This window comes from Mesitornis unicolor, unplaced genomic scaffold (genome assembly GCF_000695765.1).
Source record: "Mesitornis unicolor isolate BGI_N332 unplaced genomic scaffold, ASM69576v1 scaffold28483, whole genome shotgun sequence".
Classification (NCBI taxonomy): domain Eukaryota; kingdom Metazoa; phylum Chordata; class Aves; order Mesitornithiformes; family Mesitornithidae; genus Mesitornis; species Mesitornis unicolor.
This window is the reverse complement of record NW_010174510.1, coordinates 1-23,624: the sequence shown is the minus strand read 5'-3', so window position 1 is coordinate 23,624 and position 23,624 is coordinate 1. Positions and strand designations below refer to the sequence as shown.

The 23,624-nt window shown below is 37.8% G+C and overlaps 1 protein-coding gene across 1 annotated transcript in view; it reads left to right on the top strand.

The window, feature by feature from the left end:
• Nucleotides 1–21,363, top strand: part of LOC104538031 (BDNF/NT-3 growth factors receptor-like) — a 73,626-nt gene extending 52,263 nt beyond the window's left edge. Inside the window, exons 11-13 of the mRNA XM_010181078.1 lie at nucleotides 10,247–10,318; nucleotides 20,124–20,192; nucleotides 21,067–21,363. Coding sequence (XP_010179380.1) covers nucleotides 10,247–10,318; nucleotides 20,124–20,192; nucleotides 21,067–21,104 — 179 coding nt within the window. The 3' untranslated portion in view covers nucleotides 21,105–21,363. The remainder of the gene's footprint in view (nucleotides 1–10,246; nucleotides 10,319–20,123; nucleotides 20,193–21,066) is intronic.
• The last annotated feature ends 2,261 nt before the right edge of the window (nucleotides 21,364–23,624 follow it).

Here is a 23,624-nt window from a genome sequence, read left to right as displayed (position 1 = left end):
TCCATAATAGTGTCTGAACCATAATTTCTTGACATCCCTTAATTTTTTCAGAGAGGGCCATTGTAGTGTTCCCTCCCACGAACTCTTGAGCTGCTCTGTTACCTGTCCTTTTCCTGTGGCATGTGGCAATATGTACTAATAGCAGCTGATGTTTTAGGTCTTCAACTGGATCCGATGCATTTGCTCACTTTCCAGATGTTTCACACACTCTAGCTGCTTCAGGGTCGAATTAAAACTGACAATCAAATTCTGTGTTTGTGGCAATCACCAGATAAATATTTCTGCCCACTGCCATCCTCTTGAACGTTTCTCATGAGCTCTCACAACCCTCAGTCACTTTGAAGAGCAGTAGATACCATCTCTTTCTAAATTTCTCTTTTTCTGTGCTTCTGAGTGTGACCTTGCCAGCTAGGCAGGTATTGCAACTGCTTGTCACAGTGCCTGAAGCTTGTGCATTGCAGCTGCTCTTGCAACAGCCTCTCCCTGCATCCTACAGGCAGACGTTAGTGCAGGCTATTCTGCTGACATCAGAAGGATCATGCAGCCTGCCAGTGGCACAGTGTGTGCCCCAGGTGCCCTGTGTGTGCAGGCTGTGAGCCAGGTGAGTGGCACAGGGCTGCCCAGAGGCTGTAAGTATGAGCAATACAGCTATTAAACGTGAAGCTCTCACCTCTGGTACATGAAATCTTTGGGCTACAGAGGTGTTCTGAATAAGCATGACTATGCGCTTGCTCTGTGCTTGCATGATCCCTCAGACCCCTGTCAGAGTCAAGCAATAAATGTTCATTTGTCTGGACCGAAATCACTGTTCTTGTATTCTATGCCTGCTGCACAAAAGATGTCGGGAGAGAGAGTTTCCTTCTCTCTGTCTCTTAAGCACCCTGGTGCTTTGGTAAAGAGGAGTATAAAATAAGTACACGTGGCTTTATTTTAGTAAAGTAGTAGTTTGGAATTTCTTTTTGATAATTTAGTCTGCAATTCACCAATTCACTGGATGATCTAGCATGAAAGCAGAGGAACCAGAGGAAACATTCTTCCTTTTGCTCCTTGGCAGAGCAGGCTATACCTGGGTCTTGCACATGGCGTATGTGACAGGCCATGTGGCATGCACACAGAAGCATGGTAGAAAACCAACAGAAAAACTGAGGAGTGTTCATAAAGTTTCAGGCTGTTGGACCATACTATCCTGAGGCCATGGAGAGACTTGGATAGTTTGAACCCCTGCATTTCACTTTGTTGTGTTCAAGACAGTTCCTGAGCTCAGGTCAGAGTTTGTGTGTTCCTGCAGGGACTGGAAGCATCTGTCCAGTTGCATGGTTCAGCCCCAAATGTGCCAAATTTGAATTGTGAGGAGCTGATATTCCTTAGAGAAGGATCAGACTCTTATTCTGCCTTCCTGTACCTCCCTTCTATGACAGCAATACTGCCTGTGGCAGCTCTGGACTGATGGACATACCCTCGTGGTGCCAGAGGGAGAGGAATTCCTACTGTGTGTTTGCAGTCTTTATGCAATTGGCTGTGGCCCATCTGCATGCTTTGAAAAATCTTCATGCCACAATAGACATTCACTATTAATCACAATGACATCACCTAGAATTTAAGTGTTTAGGTACTACAGTACAGTAACTTTCCCAAACTTTGACTTGCTCCCAGCAGCCAGGACAGCATTTTTGCTATGCTTCTACAAACACGTGCTTTGATTGCATAAAGTGTAAAGCTGAGAACTGTTGTCACTGACCACTACCTGTACAAAAATGTTCTTGTGCACTCTTGTGTACACCACTGGCCTTGAAACAGTGATCTCTTTGCCACTGAGCTCCCATATTTTGTGCACACTAAGTTAATTCTTACTGTTTATTACTTGCCTTTTACGTACAAGGCATAGAGCTGCTGAGAATTTTCCAGGGCCTCTTCCAGCCATCATAATTCCGAAGTTTACTTAAATTTTAATTAGATACTCAGAGTTAGCTAGTTAGATAACCTGTCTTTTTCCAACTCATTCCATTGCAGCTGACTACTGATAATCTTTCTTCTCTGTTACTAACCTGAAAATGCACTCAGGAGAGTGAGCAATATTACAGAAATGCTTTAGTTGAAAGGTTTTCTTTTAGTTCAATAACTTGTTTACCAGTTTGTTTTTCTTCAGTTTGAGGGGGGAAAAAAAGGAAGAACCTCAGCTGCAGTGGAGACTTCAGAGTTCAGTGTCTGTTACTGTTACCTAATGAAAGAGCTGTCCTAATGTTTAAAACTGAAGTAGTGTCCTTGCTAAGTGGGGGAATTTTGGAAAGGGTAGGAGGATGTGGGCTGCATGGAATGGTTCACTGGTATCTAAAGATGTTGGTATGCTGATGGCATCCTTCATAAAAAAAAAAGGGGTCAGTGAGCCTTTTCTGTACACAATGGCCCCTTTATACTACCCGGACAGTAAATGAGCGTAGATGGCAATTGGACTCATTTGGATTGATGGGGGTTTGCGTTTCTCTGGGGAGAAAATGCAGCAGGCAGGAGTCCTGCGGTTGGCTGTGTCAGCTTCCATGTGCATCCAGGAAAATATCTTCATAGTAACATGGGAAACTAAATCCTCCCAGAGAATAGGTGCAACTTAATCTTGGCCTTTAGCTCCTCAATTAACCTTGGCACTGTAACACACTAGGCTCTGGATGAGGCAGGCATCTTAGAGAAGTTCTTAAATAGCTTCTTAAATAGGGGATGAAATATCAGTGTTTTGCTGGAATACTGCTTCCAAACAACATGACAGGACTTAAAAAAGGCAACAGAAAAGAGCCCCAGCTAATAATGTCTCTCCTGAATCTACTCTGAGCAAAGTATGGACCAGGACCCATTCTCCTAGGTGAGTCTCAGCTACTGAAAGGTTGAAGAAGAGGGACTTCAAGGAACTGAAATTTCAGAAGATGCCCTTAGCTGCACTTCAGATGTGCCTGCCTGCCTTGGTGGGTGTGGGTGGAAAGCACAGAAGGTACAGCAAAAAACATTTTGCTGATGCCAGTAAGAATACTGCATGTGTCTAATGGTAGGTATAAACGTAAGTTGTAGCCCGAACTGATGAATCCCTTTTATTCAGACTGAGGGATTCATATACGTTCATGTTAGTGTTCTTGTATGCTTACACATTCTTGGTTTGGTGTATAGCCTGCCAGCTATAGGTAGTTAAGTATCTTCCTAAATGTGACTGAAAATAGTTTTCTGCTTTCTTTAACAGAACTTTGTGATGTTTGAATATTTTTATTTGTCCAGTTCAGTCATAGATTAGTCACTTAAAAATTGACATATTTCATTTCTTAAAATACTTTATGGCTTCACTGCTTGTGATTCAGCTTTTGAAATGTGATTATAGCTCTGACATTTTTCTGTTGTTTAATTTCTCTAAAAGGAGTTGCTAATCATGCAAAATAGGTCTAAAATTTTGAAGATGGAAAAATAAGAGAAGTGAATTTTGTATGATTCCTGCAGCCAGACTGAACAGATTCAGTTTTCCTTTCCTGCAAAATAATGTTCCATAGTTCTTTGTGTAAAATTTTGTCTGTCTTCAACAGTAGTACAGGTGGTTGGCAATTCGTTGTACTAGCATCACCTTGACTGCTACTTTGTGATGAAAATTATGTTTTCCTTTCTTCTTTCGGAGACTGACAGAAGGAATTCAAGGATCGCTTTGTAAAGACGTGTAGTATGTGGCAGTTTGGATTGAACAAATACGTCTGAACCATGAGTCATGCACTACTCTTAGCACAAAAGGTGAATGATACATTACGTAAGGGTAATAGAATTTATTGTCATGGGTCAGGACTACATTGATGAAGGTCTTGGATGCAGACCCAGGGGGACTGTAGCCAGAAGGCTGATAGTCCATGAATAAGACCAGGTGAACCTCTTGCAATTCATTCAGTGAGCTCAATGAGAAATACATTAAAGTTAATGTTTGAGAGACAGATGGGATTACTTTTTTTTTTTTAAAGGCAAAATCAAAGCCTGCCTTCATTGTTGAAGAAGTTGGGCTAAGTGAGAAGCAATAGAGAAGAGTGAGGGAGGAGTGAAAAAAGAAGTAAGGGAAACTAGAAGGAGGGATCTTCGAGTCCATGTGAGAAGACTAGAAGAAGTGAGCAGGTAGGGAATTTCTTAAACTGTGATAGGGAAAAAGGAAAAAGTTGTAGAATAGTTACAGAAAACATTGGGTTATAACTAAGGGAAAGCAAGCCAAAGAAGGCAAAAATCACATCCTTTTCCGCTTTTGCACTGGAAGGATTGGTTATATGCTGAGTAGAAACAAAAAAGTGGGAAGAGAGTAAGATAAGAGCTCTAAATTGTGGAGCAGTTGCTGGCATTGAAATTGCAATAGTTAATTATGATGAGGAAGGTGGTACTAACTTCCATCGGTTTGAAGGATGACAGAAACAGGGGTAGTGTGATTTCATGTCCATCTGGAGGAGTTCCCAACCTGTCTTTCAAAGGGTAGCCCCGAATGTCATGGAGAGGAGCAAAAAAGTCAGTGGGAAAGTGAATAAAGAAATGAATGTATTGGTAACCCTATTCAATGAAAGCAAGAGAAAACCCTGTGAGGTGTTGACTTAGGAGCTGTGGAGAGTATCAGCTCTGACAAACTGTTGAAGTGAGAGAAAGGCCAGATGATATGTCCCAGATCTACAGTGTAAGAGTTTGTTCTAGGTCAGGCCAGTATTAGAGTGCATCCTTTAAAGGTATCTTGCAAAGGTTGCCAGACCTAGTCCAGTCAGCGTAACTGGGGCCAGAAGCCGCTTTGAGCTCTGTAACAGCAAAGTGAAAGCTTGGGAAGACAGCTTTTCTTTCCTCTCTAAATGCTGCCAACCTGAAATCAAGCTCTCACAGTCAGTGCAACTGTATGGTTGTGAAGCTGGTTTGTTAATGTGGCATTTGATACCAGAGGGTATGTACATTTCAAAATAATACCGTGGGACCAGAGGAAGAAAGCTGTGCTTCTGTTGTGAGAGATGTCCTGCTCCTTAACTAATAACAATGTCCTGCAGTCACCTCTCTTTTGCAGTGCCCCTCACAGAGTCCACATAGTCAGGAATTCTAGTGCACCTTTTTAAGAAAACAGAATGAAAAATAAAAAAAATGGAAATGTACTTCTTGTGCCACAGGCACTACAGGATCAAAAAGGTAGGAAGATGAGAAAGCTTGTTTTGGAAAGCTCTTTACAGTGGCACTCAGCCTGGCCTCTACTCAAGACAACTGTGGCCAAAGGTCCACTTAATCTGACCTGTGGTATTTGCATGTGGTCACAAGATTGGATGTGAACGTGTCAAAGAATATAGTAACAATGCAAGCAACAGCTAGACTTTCTTGGAATACTTCAAGGAATACAGTGGATTTCAGTGTCTGCAGGATGTACAATAAAAATCACGAATGCAAAAAAAATGAGGCCTCTCTCACTCACCATGTCTGAATAATTGTGTACACAGCAGCAGCTGATTAGAACTGTGGATCAGCTCTGTTAAATCAGGAGGATGGCTAGTTGTGTCGTGGTGATGCGTGCTGCAGGGTTCGGTTCAGCCAGCAGCGAGAGCAAACCTTTTTGACCTAGCCTGCCTGCCATGTCCTATTGTTTTTCCAGCACTGGAAAGACCACTGATGGAAATAGGAGCTATGAGTCAGTGCAGAATAAGCACTGTGATAGACTCCACAGATGCTACATTTGTAGCATGCATGGAAGAGGAGAATTTTGCCCTTGGCCTGTAAATTACAGACTTATGCATAGGATTGTATGTGGCTCATTTTAAAAAAATCATTATGGGTCCTCTCTGATGTTAGATGGCTTTAGTAGTTATAGCTAAGATTGTAAACTCTTTTTTTACAGAGAAATGTTCCACTGCATTTTATTCCTCCTTGATTTTTTATAAAGTCTACAGAAGAGCCATGGAACTGAACACAACTACATAACCAAAAGTGAGAAGGTTTATAACACTTTGAAATGTAAACGAAACAAGATATTTAATAATGGTCTTTTGATTTGGAATTTTCTTTTTCTGTTTTTATCAGAAAAAATTAATTCATAGGTCTTAGAGACCTTGGATATGATATGTAGACGTTGTCCAATTCATGGCACTGAAACACCTCTTTATTCATTACCTGTATCTTATGAAACAGACAATGGTTGAGTGAAAATGTAAACGGAAAAATAACATTGAGTGATTCCTCTCTTCCTGTGTAGCACCATCTAATTCCTGATGTAAAGCTGTCCATCACCAGATTCTTGCTAAACTTCCTGCATGGTCATACTGCAGTTTTGGACTAACGCTGAAGATACATTAGTGCATTTGACTTTGTTATAGTGTAGGTTTGCATGTTGTCCTTCATGTGTTGTCTGTTACTGTAATCCATAGCTCATCTTTTTCTCTCCTGCTCTAATGAGTGTCCTTATCATTGCGTAGCTTTCTTGTTCCTTACCTGTGATCTTTTAATCTTTTTGGGATGTTTTTTTCACTAGCATTAAAAAAATGTGAATTTCCATGTTGAGCAGAACTGTTACATTTCGGAGTTTAGGGCAAAAGGGTAATCTCCTCTTGAGTGTGATTTTGCAGTATAGAATTTTTAATCACCTATACACTTAGTATAAGATAATGTTTAGCATTTTATTTTGTGACATTGATTCAATAATCATTAAGTATAGAAGCAGCACTGTTACTCTAGTAGGTTTTTTATATCCTTTTACTATAGAAGGTACCTGAATTTAATTTCCATAGCAGTAATTCTTGCCTTTGTCAATGTTACCATATTGTCCTTGAAAAGTAGGGTATTTGTAAGGAAGATTTCTAATCTCTAGAGAGAGGAAATATTGGTAATCAAATATTGGTAATCAAATATGCAATTAAAGGTAAATTAATCACGTGGATATTTTGAAAATATCCAACTTCCTACACATGTGAACTCGCTGTCTTCAACAGTACTGAGCACTCCTTTGTGCAGATACAGCCCATAGACTTCTGTGAATGCACTGCTGTGTGACACTGGGAATAGACAATTCATTTATTCCTTCTTGTAGAGGATGGTGAACAGAAAAATCTTTTCATATTTGCATCTTATTGGTATACCTTTCTTTGTCAAGCAGCATCTCCCTGAAAGGAAATGTCTACAGCCAATGATCAATTAACTTTTTGATGGTTTTCTTCAAGTTCTCTTGGTTTGATCACATTTTTAAAAAGATCTCAGCTTAGTAATATTCACGTCTTTTAACATGGTTGATTTGTTTAATACAAGCATTTTGAAATCAGAAAAATAGTTCTATAACCTAAATTATGTCTTCTTCATAGAAATACATTCATAAAGAATGATTTGCAGTAGCACTGCTAGATGAGCCAAGACCAAAGGAGAAGGCTTTCATTGTGTTGCAGTAAGCAGCACAGTAACTGGACTTACCTGAACAAAACCTCTTGGAGACAATTTGTAGGAAAGGAGACTTTAGAAGACTTCAGAAGAGAAACTGAAGAATGTATTGAGGAGGAAAAACTAGTCACTAGAAGGAGGATGTAGTGAAATGTAAGAAAGGAGACAATTATCATACACCTTCCTCTGTCTCATCTAATGGTTGGCTTTCTGATCCCCACTTATGCTTCTGTATCGCTTTAATACTAATCAATACGAAACAGCAGTATCTGGATTTTTCCTGCCACACAAATGGTAACTTTTCACATAATTTTATTTCATTCCACTCTATGAAGAGCTTTTTTTAAAAAAAAAAAATCCACCAAACTTCTCGTTTTTTAGGGACAAATGGATATTCCTGTTAGAATGTACACTCAAAGGCCTTTCAGTCCTAGGTGAGATCCAAAGACTGGAAAATAATATTCCACCTCAGTGAGTACTAATGAAAGCCTAGGTAGTGGCATAGGCAATCAATAACATCTTTTAGTTGCTCACAGTAATGAACGTAATTTGTATACACACATACATACATGTATTTAAAAATATATATAACAGATGTTGTTATGTGTTACGCAGTCTAAAGTACGCAAAAAGTAACACCTTTGAGTTGTTGTCTAGAGGTACTTCATGTTGTCTTGAATGAATTTTCAGTTTCTTATCATGAATGGTTTGTAAATCTGCTGGTTTTGAGGAATACTAATGAAAGATCCACTTTATGTAAAAAAACGGTGTTAGGAGCATGCTAGGGGAGCTCATTAACGATTCAGGATGCTTGGTTTCAGTTTCTCCTCCGTCCTTTCACGAGGCAAAATCCAATCAATACTTCTCTTTCAAGGTCACAACTGCTGCTTAGTCTCCGTCCTTTTCACAACCCTTGACCAACCATATGAGTGTTTTGGAGGATTTAGTTACTAATTTAATCAATGTTTTTATCAGTAGCTCTTAGCATAGTCAGGCTTGGACAGAAAACCATATTATTATGGAGAGGGCTCTGCCCTGATCCTAGTACAGGGATGCTGTGCTTGTGAATGGCATATGAAATGTCTCATTTCATGTAGACATCTGTACTGGTTTTGGCTGGGATAGAGTTAATCTTTTTTCATAGTAGCTTGTATGGAAACCACAGCAACATCATATTGCTGAGCAAGGTCTGCTTTTTGAAATTTAAATTCTGTAGTTTAAAGTTGATATTTAAGATCTGTTAACTTGAGTTGAATAAGCTGAATGTAGGAGCTAAAAAAGTTGGTCCGGTGTAAATTTTATGTTGGCTGAAAACCAGCAAATAAAATGTAGGGCATCTTCTCTTCTTTCACCTGTTTTTTAGGAAAATCTAGACGCATAAAGGTCTGAAGTCATGGTGGAATTTGGAGTTACCGTAATAATTTCAGGAGTGAGCTCCTGGAGTTCAGCTTTATTGTACAATATTATGAACACATTTAATGAGTTGAACGTGATGAATCCAAATTTGCTGTGGGTCATAATCCCTAATCAGTCAAAGAATGTCCACAGTTCACTTTACTCATTCTACTGACATTGTATTTAATGTGGACCAGATCAGTTTTATATGTATTCTCTGGCTTTTATGCTGTTAATAAAATGCTAGTAGTAGATCTGTTTTGATTGTTTTTCAGTGTAGTACTAGGACCTTAATATAATTTCCAAGGAAAAAGCTGTTCAGTGACTCATGAAATATGTTGGAGGGACTTTGTATATACATATATATAAGTATGCAGTTCCACAATTTTTTGAGCAGTATAATTCACATAGATTATTTAAGTTGAGCCCTGCCATTTGGCTGGGGTTTGCTTTTATATGTTTTTCATATTTTGATGTTTGTTTCTACATTGAATTCATAATGCATGTCCATGTCTGTTGGCCACAGATCTGTTGCCTTTGCATGTGAAATTCATTTTTTCATGTGGCAAATCATACTTAGCACTGATATCTGAAAACTCAGGACAGAGAGGCTTGAATTTGCAAATCTTTTGTTTATGTTCATTGTGTTACCTCATGCTGAACTAGCATGGACTGTAACAAGAGGAGACATAGAAACTTGTTTTGCTACATTGGTATCTCCTGCCTTACAGGAAGCAGCAAGGGAGCACCACGTTCTCCAGTACAACAGACAGCAACTTGCAGAAGCTGCAGGCAATGCAAGTTGGTTAGAAGTTAATTTCAGTACTGGAAGTAAGGAGTAGGGCCAGGTGCTGAAGAAGCTATTTTGATGTTTGGTCTTCTGAGGATTCTTTAATGTAGCGAATTACTGACTTGGCTGTTAATGAATTGGATTTTTGCCTCTATGTGATCCCCAACAAAAGTGAAAGTCCCAGATAAAAACCATAAACCTTGAGCAATAAAGTGCTTCATGCAATATGACTAAGTGTTGACCCTTGACTTCAGTGAGGGCTGTTTGTACATTAAGTTTATCTTTGCAAGCCAAGGATATACATCAAGAAGAATTTCGCCAGTGGCTGAAGAATATCTCCTCACTGCTTATCATAAAGCATGATATAACAGTTTTTTCATAAATATTTTTAACCCATGCATATTTTTATAGCTCTAAAACACATGTACAAGATGTGTGTGGTAGAGTCCAGTTCAAAAAACATCAGTTAATAGCAGCAGCCCTCCTCATAGTACATATTGTTAACTGTGAAAAACGTGAACTGAGAACAATCTAGAATTATCACAGTGGATGTTTTCTCTCCTGCAGAGTAGGATAGAAAATAAAACCATTGGTGAAGAAATATAAATATTAAAAAAGAGTAGAATTGGCAATTGCAAACCAAACACTTGACAATTGCATTAATGGTAATGCATTCCATTCCAGTTCATGGTGAAGTAAAAGGAGTTGGTCTGGTAGACCAAATATGGCTTTCATTGCAAGACTGCGACAATGAAGGTGAGATGCTAAAGCGCTTCGGACTCTTAATGTATAAAAAACAAGGATTGTATTGTTTTTAAATATACCTCCTGAATTTACAGAATTATTTATTCTTAGAACAGATGTCATTATAAAATACTACATTTGTTTTCAGTTTTATTTCCAGGATGTATCTATCCTACTGTGTATATATACATCTATGTATACATTTTTTGATCGAAAAAGTATATATGCAGTCAAAATTGTGAATAATTAATGGTGCATGTTAGGTTCCCTTATGAGTCTGGGAAGTTATTTTTGTGTAAATATCAAGGCTTTGAGCAGGACTTGAAAGGAATTTTATTCTATTTAAATATTTGATAAATTGGGATAGACTAAGTAACTGTGAGAATGTAACTTGCTGTCTTGTTTTGTTCATTACAAATACGTTGTGAAGCCGTTGGTAAGAATCCATTTGGTGTAAGCAAACCCCACTGTATATCTAGGGAATAAAGTCCCAAATATCATGTGTAGACTGGTGTCTTTAGATAAGTGGGTTTTGGTTTATTGTTTTCTTAAGTTTGCTAACATGTTTTCAATCATCATCTTATTTTCCAGTCCAGCCAAGAATAAAATTATAAGAGCTCTCAAGTACCCGTTAATACATTTTTCAGACAGAATGTCAAAAATTGCTTTCTGTTCCATCAATATTGATTCACGGCACCAAGCCTAAATAATCAGAACTGGCCAAATACCAGGCTTTTGTGTCCTACGTTAAAAAAATTGATACACATATTTCTGAAATTATTTAACCAGTTGCAATACTGGTATGCATTTCACATAACTGACTCACCTCTTCCGTTGTACTTTAAGTAATCAGAAGTAGCTCAATTCTGTATTATCTGTTAAATGGTCTCCCTGGGGAGTAGGCACAGTGTGTGTTTTGCCTGTACTATATAACTTCACTCGGTTCTGGGGCAAAGCACAGCAGTGTTTGAGGGTAGCAGTATGCCATCAAAGCAAATGGAGCTAGGGTACATTCTCTGGCCCTTTGGGAAAGGCATAGATTATGTCCATATTGTTAAAACTCTCTTCTCCCTCATCCCTCAAATAAGGTGGCCTCGTACATACTGTGTATTACAAATGGTTCCTGACCCATACTCTCCTTTGAACTGTGCTGGGACGTTGTCTGAGAGAGTGCTATTTATTTGATGCAGATTTAGTAATTGCAGATGAAAAAGAAAATACACCTTTGCTCAAGCCTGGGCTCTGGCCTTTTTATTTACTAACACAAATGTGCCCTGAGCCTCTTTGTCTTTGAAGTCCTTAGCTTAGCGGATAGGCCTGGAAGCAACTAGTCCTGCAAATCCTATTTACACTAAAGAGTTTTTGCCTTGTTAACAACTTTTTGGATTTTGCTGTGTGTCTGTCTGAATTCACATGATTACTGTGGTAGAGTGGAGTCATTCAAGCTCTAGTTTGCAGCGGCCTTGCTCCAAGCAAGACTGAGTTTATTTTCTGGGAGGAAGTTGAGGACATGTGGATGAGATGGGAACCCCATCTCATGAAAGGAAGGCAGGTGTTAGTTAGCCTTGTTGGTGATTCTTCCTGCAGCAGCAGTAGCACAAGTGGAGTGCACCGCCTTGGCCAGTCCTAGCAGCATCATAACTGAAGCATTGTTGGATTCCTGACCTGCAACTGTTGCAGGCTGGGACCTGTTCGAAGCCCAAAGGTAGGCAGTCCTGTTTACCTGACCAAAGAAAAGCCAGGTGTATTGGTTTGGCTAGCTATTGATTGAAAAAGCAAAGGGACTTGACTGTGAAAGCTGAGGACTCTGAATTTCTTAACCTGTGCATTTAGGGAGAGTTGTCACCGAGTAAAATATCAGTCACTCTTCTTTCAGAAGAAATATATCTTATTTCAAATGCATTTCAAGCATTTTGTTAACCTTAATATGGCTACAAGACCATTCTTTATGTAGAAAGAGGGAAATTCAGAAAGCACACCTTGGCAATGCTACAGAAGTAACTGAGCAATAGCAACATTCCTTTCCTGGTTCTGTTCCTATGAAGTTATATGATGGTAATACATTTGTGAGTGATTTTCTTTGGTTGGGTAAGAGGACAGAAGTTTGTTCCACAAAGCACAGGGAGGAAAAGGATATTTCTGTTGCTGTTCATACAGCTTGCAAAGTTATGTTCCTAGTGCATTCAGTAGTAAACAAATAGTATTTGAATAGGGTATATATGATATATAGAATACTGTTTGCCAGATGTGGATGAGAAACCCAGCAGCTCCAGCTGCAGGAACACAGTGTCAAATAAGAGAACAAACTTACTCGCTTACTTGCTAATAGCCTCCACTGACAGTTATGGCTGCAAGCAGCTAAACGTGGTATCCATTATAGGCTCATGTCCAATTTATCTCCTGTTAATTAGGTTTATACTTACATGGTATTGTTTAGTAAAATTGTTTACTTTCTCCTGTAAAGTCACTGAGTCTTCAGATGGGGCTTTTTGACTGTAATTTAGGTGCAATTAGCCTTTTAAATACAGTGTGTGTTTTGTTCTGTCAAAAAGGTGCTGTAAGAGGTAGCATTCATAAATATAAAGAGTAGGAGCTTTCCTTTTTCTCAAGACCATTTTCCTTCTCCATTCCTTTGTGTATCTTGTGAAGAGTGGTCCTTTGAATGGAGATCCATTTGTGCCCATATAAATCTGAGAACAGAGTGTAGCAAACCAAGGCTAGTCTGGAGCAAGTGCAGATTGTTTTCACTTTGGCTCCAGGCAGCTGTGATTCAGAAGACTCAAACTGCTTCACTTAGAACTGTGTGGTGCAGTATTTTTCCTTAGAAATATTCTCCATCTTCTGTGTTTGGGAGGAATCATGGGGACATTTACAGCCAAACAGTGTTTTTGTTGTGATTCCAACTTACTGTGGTATCTGGGGAGAAATAAAAGTGAAAGAAGAGGTGCAGGACCTGTATGTGTATACTTCAGGCTGCCTACAAAATGTGTGCCAGACTTTGAGATGGCTTTTCAGGAGTGTAGATCCAGACCATGAGGTTCATGAGGATACATACCATACCTTATCCTTCTCTTCCCTCAAAGCACATGTGTTGCTGTGAAGGGAGACTGATGTAAGTAAGGTTCAGTGGAAGGCAACCGTAAGATTGTCTCTTCCCTATGCTGTGTCATTAGAATTTGTGGTAAGAGGTGACTAGCAGGGTTTTTGGGGTATTTTATGGTTTTCCCTATGTTACCTACATTTTAATTTTCCTAACAGGAGAGAGTTTGTGGGGTGTAATACTTGAGTCAAGATTGTATCAAAATGGGGCAGTGATCTCTGGCCTTGAGACCTTAAAGTCTGCACAGGATGGAGGAAGAGAAAATGCAAGGAAATGATGTAGTAGCGTTCATGGAGCAAAACAGTAACTGGGCTAGCAGAGATTTGGCTCTTGGTTGCTTGCTGTCAGTTCATTATCCTGGTCATTGACCATACACAAATCAGTTTTTTTAAGAAAGATCACTAATTGCCAAATGGAAGTGCTTGAATAGTAGTGACTGTAAAGAAAGGCAGTTGAGATTAATGAAGTAAAAAAAGAAAAGAACTATTTTACTAGAAGCACTCAGAGATTAAGATATGCATCTTGTAAGAAGAATTCAGACTTCACAGACACTAAGTAAAATGTCAAAGAAGGGAAGCTGGAGAATTGCTCAATAACAGCTATGAGGCCTGTAATGATCAAAGGAGTTAATATTGTTGTAAGACAACACTAAGCAAAATAATCAATTTATAAATGGATTATATATGACATAGTTCCGTAACTCTTACTGTACTAGAATGAGCAACATTAGTTCCCTAATTTGTATGTTAAAACCAGCTTGGCAGTTCTTGTGAAAAGGCCATATATTGATAATGTAGACTATCTATTGATCCTGGGCATTATGCAAGTTAATGTGATGGTAAAGTTGGCTTCAGTATTCAGGTAGAGACAGAATAGTTTCAAAGTTGACAGTGATTCTCTTTTGCAAAAGGGTAATACATAATTATGCTATAGCCTTCATGTGCTCTGATCTTCTTTCTTGTGGCTGTGAACTGACACCTGCCAAAAGTGTATCTGTGTAGTAGCATTTCTGTTATCTTACATGCATACCAATGACTGTACTAAACACAAATGCTAGTTATGTCATAAGGTAAGCAACCTTTTTTCTTAGCAGTTTTGACTTTTCAGGTACTTGCAGAAAGCTTTGAGGAAGCGTTCCTTAGTATATTGATTGATCGCTCAGGCATATAGTGTTTCATGCAAATAAAGTGTTTAAATAACCTGCAGACATCCATGTTTTAAAATGTGTATGCAGACAGTAGTTGCTATGCCTTTTCCTATGTACTGGGTTTCTCTTAACGTCTGTTTTCTGTAGTTCTGTGGGGAGCTGCTGTTACTGTAGAGTTTTGTTTCTGGGTCTGAACTGTTGCTTCTTCACACTCTCTGCTTTTCACTTTAACCTGTGCGTGAATTAGAAGCTGTGTGAAATATATGTGCTGACTAGCTCTGTGCACTGATGGTTTGAGCTTCAGCTTTTAATGTCCTTGACTCTCACTAATCAATAGCAAGCAAAACAACTACAGCATGAGCAGTAGTTCTGTAAAAGGAAATGTCTGTTGCGTATTGTACTGGAAAACATGAGGGTAATGACTTTCCTTGAGAAAGATGCAATATTTTCTTCTTAAGAGTGCTGAGCACAAATGTTTCATTTTCTGCTGCCTGCTTGCAAAATGAGCACATCTTCCAATGTATCATACCAGAAAATAAAATAAAAACTCCAAATCAGACTAAGGAAAAACAAGTTAACATATTAAATGATGCTTATTAACCATGTAGAGGACTGTTAGCCCAAAATATTTTTGTCCTCAAAAATGCTAAGTAGACAAGTCAAGTTCTGCTATCTCTTGTTTCTAACTAATTTCACACTGAGAACAGCTTTATAGGGTTCTATATTTAAGTACATATAATTCTGTTTGACTCCTTTTCTCATTTTATGAACTTCTAGATCAATGAAACAAACCATTAAATAGATTGAATGCTGCCTGCAACACTAATGTTAATGACTTCAATTTTATTAAGCCTATTGGGAAATCTTTTACAGGTGGCAGCATCTATAAAATGACAAACTATGTATCCCTATCTGTGGCACATAAATTTAAACATTAGAGGAAAAGCTAGTGATATTGGAAAAGATATCTTTTTAAGATATTGCAGTATTTTGAAGAATTGTAAAGGAAAGCAAAACCTTTTAAGTTCTGGGTTACTATGAATAGTCTTGAGGTTAGTATGATGTAGTGTTGTGTACTGCCTTCCTGTTGTTGTCAGCAGCTGGAGCACATAAGAAGGTCAGGGCTCTTTATCTTGATGTACAACTTCATGGGATAGACAATTTAATATCTTCTGGTCCTAGTTTTTTCCAATTAGTAAGTAAATTCAGTTATATTGGAGAATCTGATCTGGAAAGAGAGACTAATGTGAAATTCAGATGCAGAATTTTCTGGGAATCCCTGGCCAGATTAGTAATAGGTTAACAATTTAACGATTAGTTAAGAGTTAATAAATTAAATTAACAGATTAACAATAAATTAAGAGTGTGTCCAAGTCTGTGTGGTTTTAGGACTTTGATATTAATTTTTTTGTCTTCTATTCATGCTTTTATCTTTAGGTAAAAATGCAATATTTACATATGTCATTAGAGCTTTTAATAACATGAATGAAAAATACTCTCTTAGTTCCTCATGAGGTAAAAGTGATGTTTAGAAATAAAGAAAAAGTTGTGTTAAATGTTTATGCTACTGTGTTCTGAAACACGAGGCAATATTGAGCCTGATGCATGAAAAATCCTAAGTATGGTTTTCTTCAGACAACTTTGTCTTCTGCTGCTGTTTAGGCATTGCTCAAATGAGGCAAGACATTATTCTTCTTTGTACAATAAACATTCTCCAGAAACCTGTCCAGGAGCCTTTCCTTGCCTTCCAATAAAAATGAGGTGACATTCTGTCCACATTTTGCCACAGCATTAGTGAGCACTGCTCATTGTGACAGTGGCTTAGATTCAAGAAGCAAATAAGACTAGGAATTAATTGTTTCATTTAATTTTCTACTTGGAATCAGAAACTGACAAATTTGATAAGAATACCTTTTTAGGTAATGCAACTACATCTTCTCTCTGCTTTCCTCCCTTCCACTCGGCAGTTTGAGCTTTCTCCATATAAATCATGGTTAATTTAAAAAGACCAGAGATACATGTCATGTTATGCTCGATTTCCTCCAGGCTGGAAAAAGTGAAAATGTAAATTGGTTTTTGTTCCAAAATACTCTCTTTGGATCAAAGCCCCAAGTGACATTTTGCTTAGGATAAACCGTATGTAGTTGATGCAGAGAGGAAGTGTAATGAGACTACATCATAGAGACTTCCAGTTGCTCAGCACTTCTTTTGCTTGTGCTTTCCCTTAAATGCTTGGGTTTACATGCATGATCTCCAAATTTATGCAGTGCATATGTAGAGACATATATGGAGAGTGGGTTGTGAGTGTATGAAACTTAGTTTTGAGTTGAGTTAATGCATCATTACAGGAAACTTTTATTTACTCTGGCAGAGTTTGGGTCTAGTTTGTAATGACCAAGATAGTTTGCCTGCAGACCTCAGATTTCAGTATTTCAAATCCTGTTGGAATAAAAAGGATTTCAGACAACTAAAATTTGTCATCTCACTTTGTGAAAAAATTTCAGAAGACTACCATGTTGTAACATTTTCCTTCATAAATGACTTATGTAAAAGCTTGTAGGGAGCATAGCTAGTGAGAAGTGATTGAGACTGTGACAGGCAGAAATTGAGCACGTGGATGTGTGACTATCCCCATAATAGTGATGTTCCCAAATATGTCAGTGCATTGTATGTTATGATGCCATTACCTACTCAGTTCTGGGTTGTGTGCTGGCTAAAGGAGGAAAAAAAATGGCTTTTTTACATATAAAAAGGATGGTGTTTATGAAAGGCTTTTCTTTCAGAATATGTTCAGTATGTATAAACATATGGCTTTTTCGCTATTATACTTCTATGCTTTCTTCTCTAATGCTAGCTTTTCTCTAGAAAACCTAAAACCAATTAGTCTTAAAGGCTTTTTATCCACCTCCCAATGTGAGTAAACTCTTAGGAAGTTACAGGTGATCCAGGATCTGACATACAGATCTGCAAGGCTCATGAGATAGTCAGCTGTGGTACTTGCAGAAAGCCAATTGTAGGATTAAAAAAAAAATCCTCACTGTTGGCTCAAGTGGAGAGCAGTTAGACTTAAATTTTATATCCTCAAAACAGTGTATGGCAAATTCGTTACAATGTTTGTTTAAGACTAATAATGAATACAGTACTTACTTCAAAACTTTGTGAATGAAAAGCTGATATTGGAAATAAAGCATCAGTAAGATACATTTTAAACTACTTATTATTTTCTTTATTGTCTTGAACACATTTGCATCTGAGAGACACAGATATATAATGTTCCCTTAATGGAAGAATGAAGTTCTGTCATGCCTTGTACAGGGAAGATGGATAGCTTTTTTACTCTCTTCCACTTTTATTTAGAGGTTTTTATTTTTATTCTACAATGTACTTTCCTCTGCAAGTCTGAGTGGCAGCTTACATAACAGCAGTGTTTTTTTTAAAACTAATATTAAACTACGAATCTGATAGCAAACCAAGCCAAAATCAGGCTTTGCCTCAACCTGCCTAACTGACTCCTTTTGAATTCTGAAAAGCCAGATGAGAGATTGGCAGTTAGAACATGAGAAATCATCTTCTAAATACCCACTGCCCGTACTGTTTTGCTTCTGTTAGGTCAGTGTCTCCAAATAGTCAGAGAGCTAGTTTACAAATTAAGTCCAGATTGCTTGCTGCTTAATGGGCTTGTAGCTTTTTCTACTTTCCCTGGAAATACTTGTTTAAAGCACTTCTGTTCAGTTTCTGTGTCTTTATATTTCAGTCCCTTTTCCTTGTTCCATTTCACCTGTGTCCTGTCAGAGCCTTCCTATCCCCCCCACCCTTCACTCTTTACTGCCCCACAATTATTCTTTACTTCTCCTTTTAATTTTTTGTCTTTTTTTTTCCCAGATTCCCTCCTATTAACTATTTTTCCTTTAAAAGGTATATTTATTGTGATTAATTCTTGTGCCTTCAATAGGACTTGCTTGACTCCCCTGTGGATTTCTTGACTCCTCTAGACTTCTCAAGTCCTAGATCTGAGTCTTCCACACTGGTTGTTTTAGACACCACTTTTGACTAATACACACACAGATGGAACTAAGAATATAAACAGATCTGTTGTCTACCTGTGTTTTCCATAGTACTGTACACTTAATAGTAGTTCATCAGTTAACTTCTCAAATGAAAATTCAGAGATGACTTTAAGCACAGCAATGTGATTCACTGTGATTGCAGCAGACAAGGTAAGGAACAAACTAAAAGGCCAGAAAGGTTTAACTTGTAGTGAGTTGCTCTAGTGTTATAAGTGTAGATGTGTGTTTTTATGTAAATACTTGTATTTGTCCTTTGCCTTAGTGTCCAAGACATATGCAGTCTCGCAGGTTTAAGAAAGCAAAATTCCACAGAGGAGGTCTGAATGACCTAGGAAATTTGAAAGGAAGGTAACAACCATGCAGTATACTGCTTTCAATTGTAGGCTACCAAAACGCTGATGATACTCTCTTTTCCCATCTAACCTGTAACTTCCAAACATCCTTCAGAAAATTACTTAGGAGATAATGATGAAATACAGTGACTCAGTAAAAATACAGCAGAAAGGCCTGCAAAAAACTTTGTACCATGTGCAGAAACAGATCCTCAAAACTCAAGCTCTTGTTAGGTGGAGTTTGCAACATGCATATACAATCATGAAGGTCAACGTGTTTTAAAGCATTTTTCTTGACATAGCTTGGCTTTTAGGGCAGTGATGTTAATACACTATGTGATGAACTGAATTTTCAGTGGTACGATTTTTGGTTTTAATTCTCTCATTTGAGAATTTCATGGTATGACAAAACAGAATTAATTAACTTCAAGCTATTTTATCTGTGTGAGAGGAGTCAATAGAAGCAGCAAGGACCTGGATTATCTAAGCTTCAGTAAGAGCACAGTTTCCGGCCAACAATCATGCAGTGTTCCTTACAAGTTCTTAAGATACTCATCACTCCATATGGATATGACTGCAAGAAACTCATCTTCTCAATGTCAGTCTAGTCTAGAGCCCTCCTCTCAGGTAAAACAGTCTCTGTGCTGAAGTGTAGCTGTTCTGAAACGATGCTCACTTCAACTGATACTGTATTTTTTTCTGTGAATTAGCCAGCTCCCTTTGTTTCTTCTTGATGCCTTACACTAAACCTTATCAGTTGTTTCAGAGAAAAGGAATTTTGCCACACCTTTTTGGAAATACAATGTGTTCAGCTTCTGAACGTGCTGCTTTCCTACTTTCAGGGTAGAAGTACTAAGAGTGCCTCAAGGTTAGAACAAGCAAGCAAATGCAATGTAAATGAATTATTTGTTGTTACTTAATTACTAAGAGTCAAATTCAACTCCTCTTGAAACTGGTAGCATAAGTCCCATTCATTTAAGACAAATCAAGCTCTGACTCCTTGATTTAAAATGCTGTGGAATATAGATAAGCTTGCACTCTTTATAAACATTGAGAACTGGCTAAAGCAAGGTAAAAAAAACAACAACCAAACAGACAGAAACTACTGATGAATTTTACATGTTCAGGATAATAGTGCAACTCTCACATGTTTTTTTTCAAATGTCATTAGAACAAGTAATGGTGACTGTCAACAGTGACGTACATAATAACTCAACTGCAGCAGATAACAACAGACTGGGTAAGAATGCTGTTCTAGGAAGTATTTATGCTATAGAGTCAGATTGTTGGATATTGCACAGGGCCTAACATAACCTTTTTAAAAGTTCTTAGCTTCAAACGGTCAGATAACATCTGGGGAATAGGTGCACAGGGTTTCTCCTTCATCTCAGAACAGAACATGACCCAAGGGTTTTTATTTGTGTTTCAATGTGCCATCATATTTAGTTGTTGATTTTTAAGTTCCTGTCAGTATTTAGAAACAACAAATTTTAAGATAATGAACTAACATTTCCCCCCAGCTCCATTTTTTTCTGACATTGCAAAGTCATTTAATGACTTGAAGGGCACGGGACTGTTTGGAGAAGCCAGAAAGGATGATAGAGCTAAGGTGTGAAACAAGGGTTACAGAGGAACCTGGTATTGTACTCACAGTAACTCTGTGGAATAGTGAAGTTCCCTTCACTTAGTTGTTGGACCAGACCAAATACAGAGAAATTGATTGTGCGTACAGGCTTGTTCACCATAGGCCTTAGTGCAACACAGGACACCTGACTGAGGTTTTTCTGACCCATGCATAGCACAGTCCCTGGTTGGAGAATTCTAGCTTTATTGCATTACAGCTTAATGTAAATATTTTTATTATAAAAGACAAATAAGTAGCATGCCATATAATTTTTTAATTAATAAGTAAAATCATTGGCCACAAGACAGAGCTAATGTCATTTTCATAAATTCATTTACGGTTTTTATTTAACATTGTATGTGTGCTTTGAATGCATTTTATGTTCATGTGTTTGATTTTCAAGTATTCATTTGTGTTTGGACTTTTGTATTTATTTTTCTTTGACTTTTTAAAAAGCATGATTTCTCATATTTTATTTTGTTTCTTTTAGGTTTTGTTTTATTTCATAAGATCCCACTGGATGGGTAAATGAAATAAGGAAAAGATGAGAGAGGGGCTGTTGAGCTTGTGGAAGCTGTGTGCTGCACACTAGGGAGTGGACAGTGTTCTTGCCCAGTGAAGTGCCACCTCCCTTGGACTTCTCTTTTAGACATTGGTTGTGCTTGGAGAGCTGTAGAAGTACATTCAAATCAGTACCTGTTTTCTGCAAGAGCAGGGCGAAGCCAAGCCCTGAGGCAGCTATAAAACTGAAGAAAGTCCAGAAATAAGCTATCACACTTTTCCCTATTGCTTTGTCCTTACAGTGTCTTTCAAAATGACATTGAGATGAAATTGCATTATATTGTTTCCTCTGTCAATTTTTTTTGTGTTTGAACTTAACTGGAAAGATGTTGTTTTTATAAATAATATTTATCAAAGATGAACTGCAAAGTTGCTTTAATTTTATTGCATTGTTGGCACTGCAAAACTTCTGCAAATCCTTAATTTGAGTGTGTGTGTAAACTCATTGATTTCAGTGGGAATGCTCACATCCTCAAAGTTAAGTTCACGTATATTTTCAAGATATGGCCTTAAATCCTAAAGCAGAAAACTGCAGAGCTGGCCCTTAAAATCTTATTTATGTGTGTGGTTCCACTGACTTTACCAGGAAGATAGAGAGTAAGAGCTGTATACAGAAAGGTGGCAATGCTGTCCATTAGTGTGTTTGGATATTGAACCAGTGCCATCACTTGCACATTCACTTAGGTCGTGCTTATTCAATATAGTTCATAAGTTTGGGTAAGTGTACAAATCTTTAGTTGGCTGAAATGCTGATTCTGAGCCAAGAGCAAGAATAACAACTCTGCACAATTGGTTCTTCAAGCCATATACTTAGAAGCCTTTTGAAATGTTCATATTTACCTGCGAAGTGTACTTCAGTGTATGCTTCAGTATACTTCAGAGGAGAGCCTGTTCTCTGCTGATGAGAATTTACTATAACAAGTAAAGCTAAGTGAAGGCAGAAGCATTTGGCAAGAGCTACTTTAGATATAGTGTTAGACTTCCATTTTCATGATACTTACCTGTCAAATCCTGAGTTTATAATTTGATCTTTTCAGTTTAGAGAAACATACGAAAGATGAAGTTCTGTTTTTTTTAACAGAGAGTTAGTTACAAGATTAGCAGCAAAAGACTGAGATGGATGCTTACATTTCTGTGCATTTTCATTACAGGTCTAAGCTGTGGTTTGATTCTAATTCCTTACAATTACACTTAGTAAAAAAGAAGAGATGGTATTGTTTTGTCTCTCCTGTATTTGCTTTTCATTGTCTTTGCTTTTTAATTTCAGCCATTTTCACTCTTCCATTTGAACACTGTTGTCTTTTCTTTTACTGCAGTCTTTTACAGCATATGCCATCACTTTCTTTCTACAATACTGTCTTGACTATTGTTCTATCTCCATGTACTTACTTTTTGCCTTTTCAAACTCTTAGTCCGTTGACTTTTTTCTTGTGTTCTCTTCAGTCTCTCACATCCAAGTTCTTTACTCCTGCTGTGCTCAAGTTTTGGAAATTGCCTTATTAATCAAGAAATATGTCCACATTTACATTCTTCCAGGTCTATGTAGTGAGATACTTCCTTTCTCTTGCCACTGACTAGGGAAATGGAGTTGTAGTTGCTAAAGTGCTTTCTTCACATCTCCAAAACCTGTCCCAAATATGTGTTCTTCTCCCCACATTAAAGAAGAGGGCAGAGCTGGAAGTCTGCTGGTGACCTAGCAGTTGTGGTGTTTTTATTGCCCTCCATGTACTGTGGTGATTTGGGAAGGGATGGCAGCAATTAAGGATATCCATCATAGTTCCTGTTTGAAGTTAATGTCAACAAGTGTTCTGCAGTTCCTCAGAAACAATATTAAGAATGTCTTCCCTTTTTCCTCACTAAGTCTATGTGGACATGGTCTTATTTTAGACGGATACTAACTTTCTTTCCTGCTTACTGATTATTTTTTAACTTCCTTTTAATTATTTTCTTCTCAAATTTCTTGCTTACCTGTGAATCTCTCCTCCTGTTGAAATTATATCTGATGTTATTCTAAATCAATGGAGAGTCTTTTAGATGAGCAATATTTGAACTAAAGTCAGTGGAGTTACATCAAATGTAAGTTGCATCAAGAGCAGAGCTTGACCCAGTAGCCCAGATTCCAGTCCTAAGTTTTGCTGGGACAAATTCAACATATTTCAGTTATGTATTCACAATGTATTGCCAGATAAATGAGGTGAGAATCTGAACCCTTTTCTTTTGGCAGGGAAAAGGCAAACCTGCAGAGCTGGAATTTAGCAGTTGATTTTTGAAGTATTTTATTTTAAAAGTTAGTTCTTTCTTATTAATAATATTTATATGCATAAATGTGCACAGTTATTGATTGGGGATTTTACGTGTTTTTTAATAATTTATTTTGTAGCACTTTGCAGTTCATCTTTATGGTATAGGATTAGGTTTGACCTTCAAATATTTCAGCATGTACTGACACAGTATTTTGGATTTTATGTAATCATGGACGTAACTTTA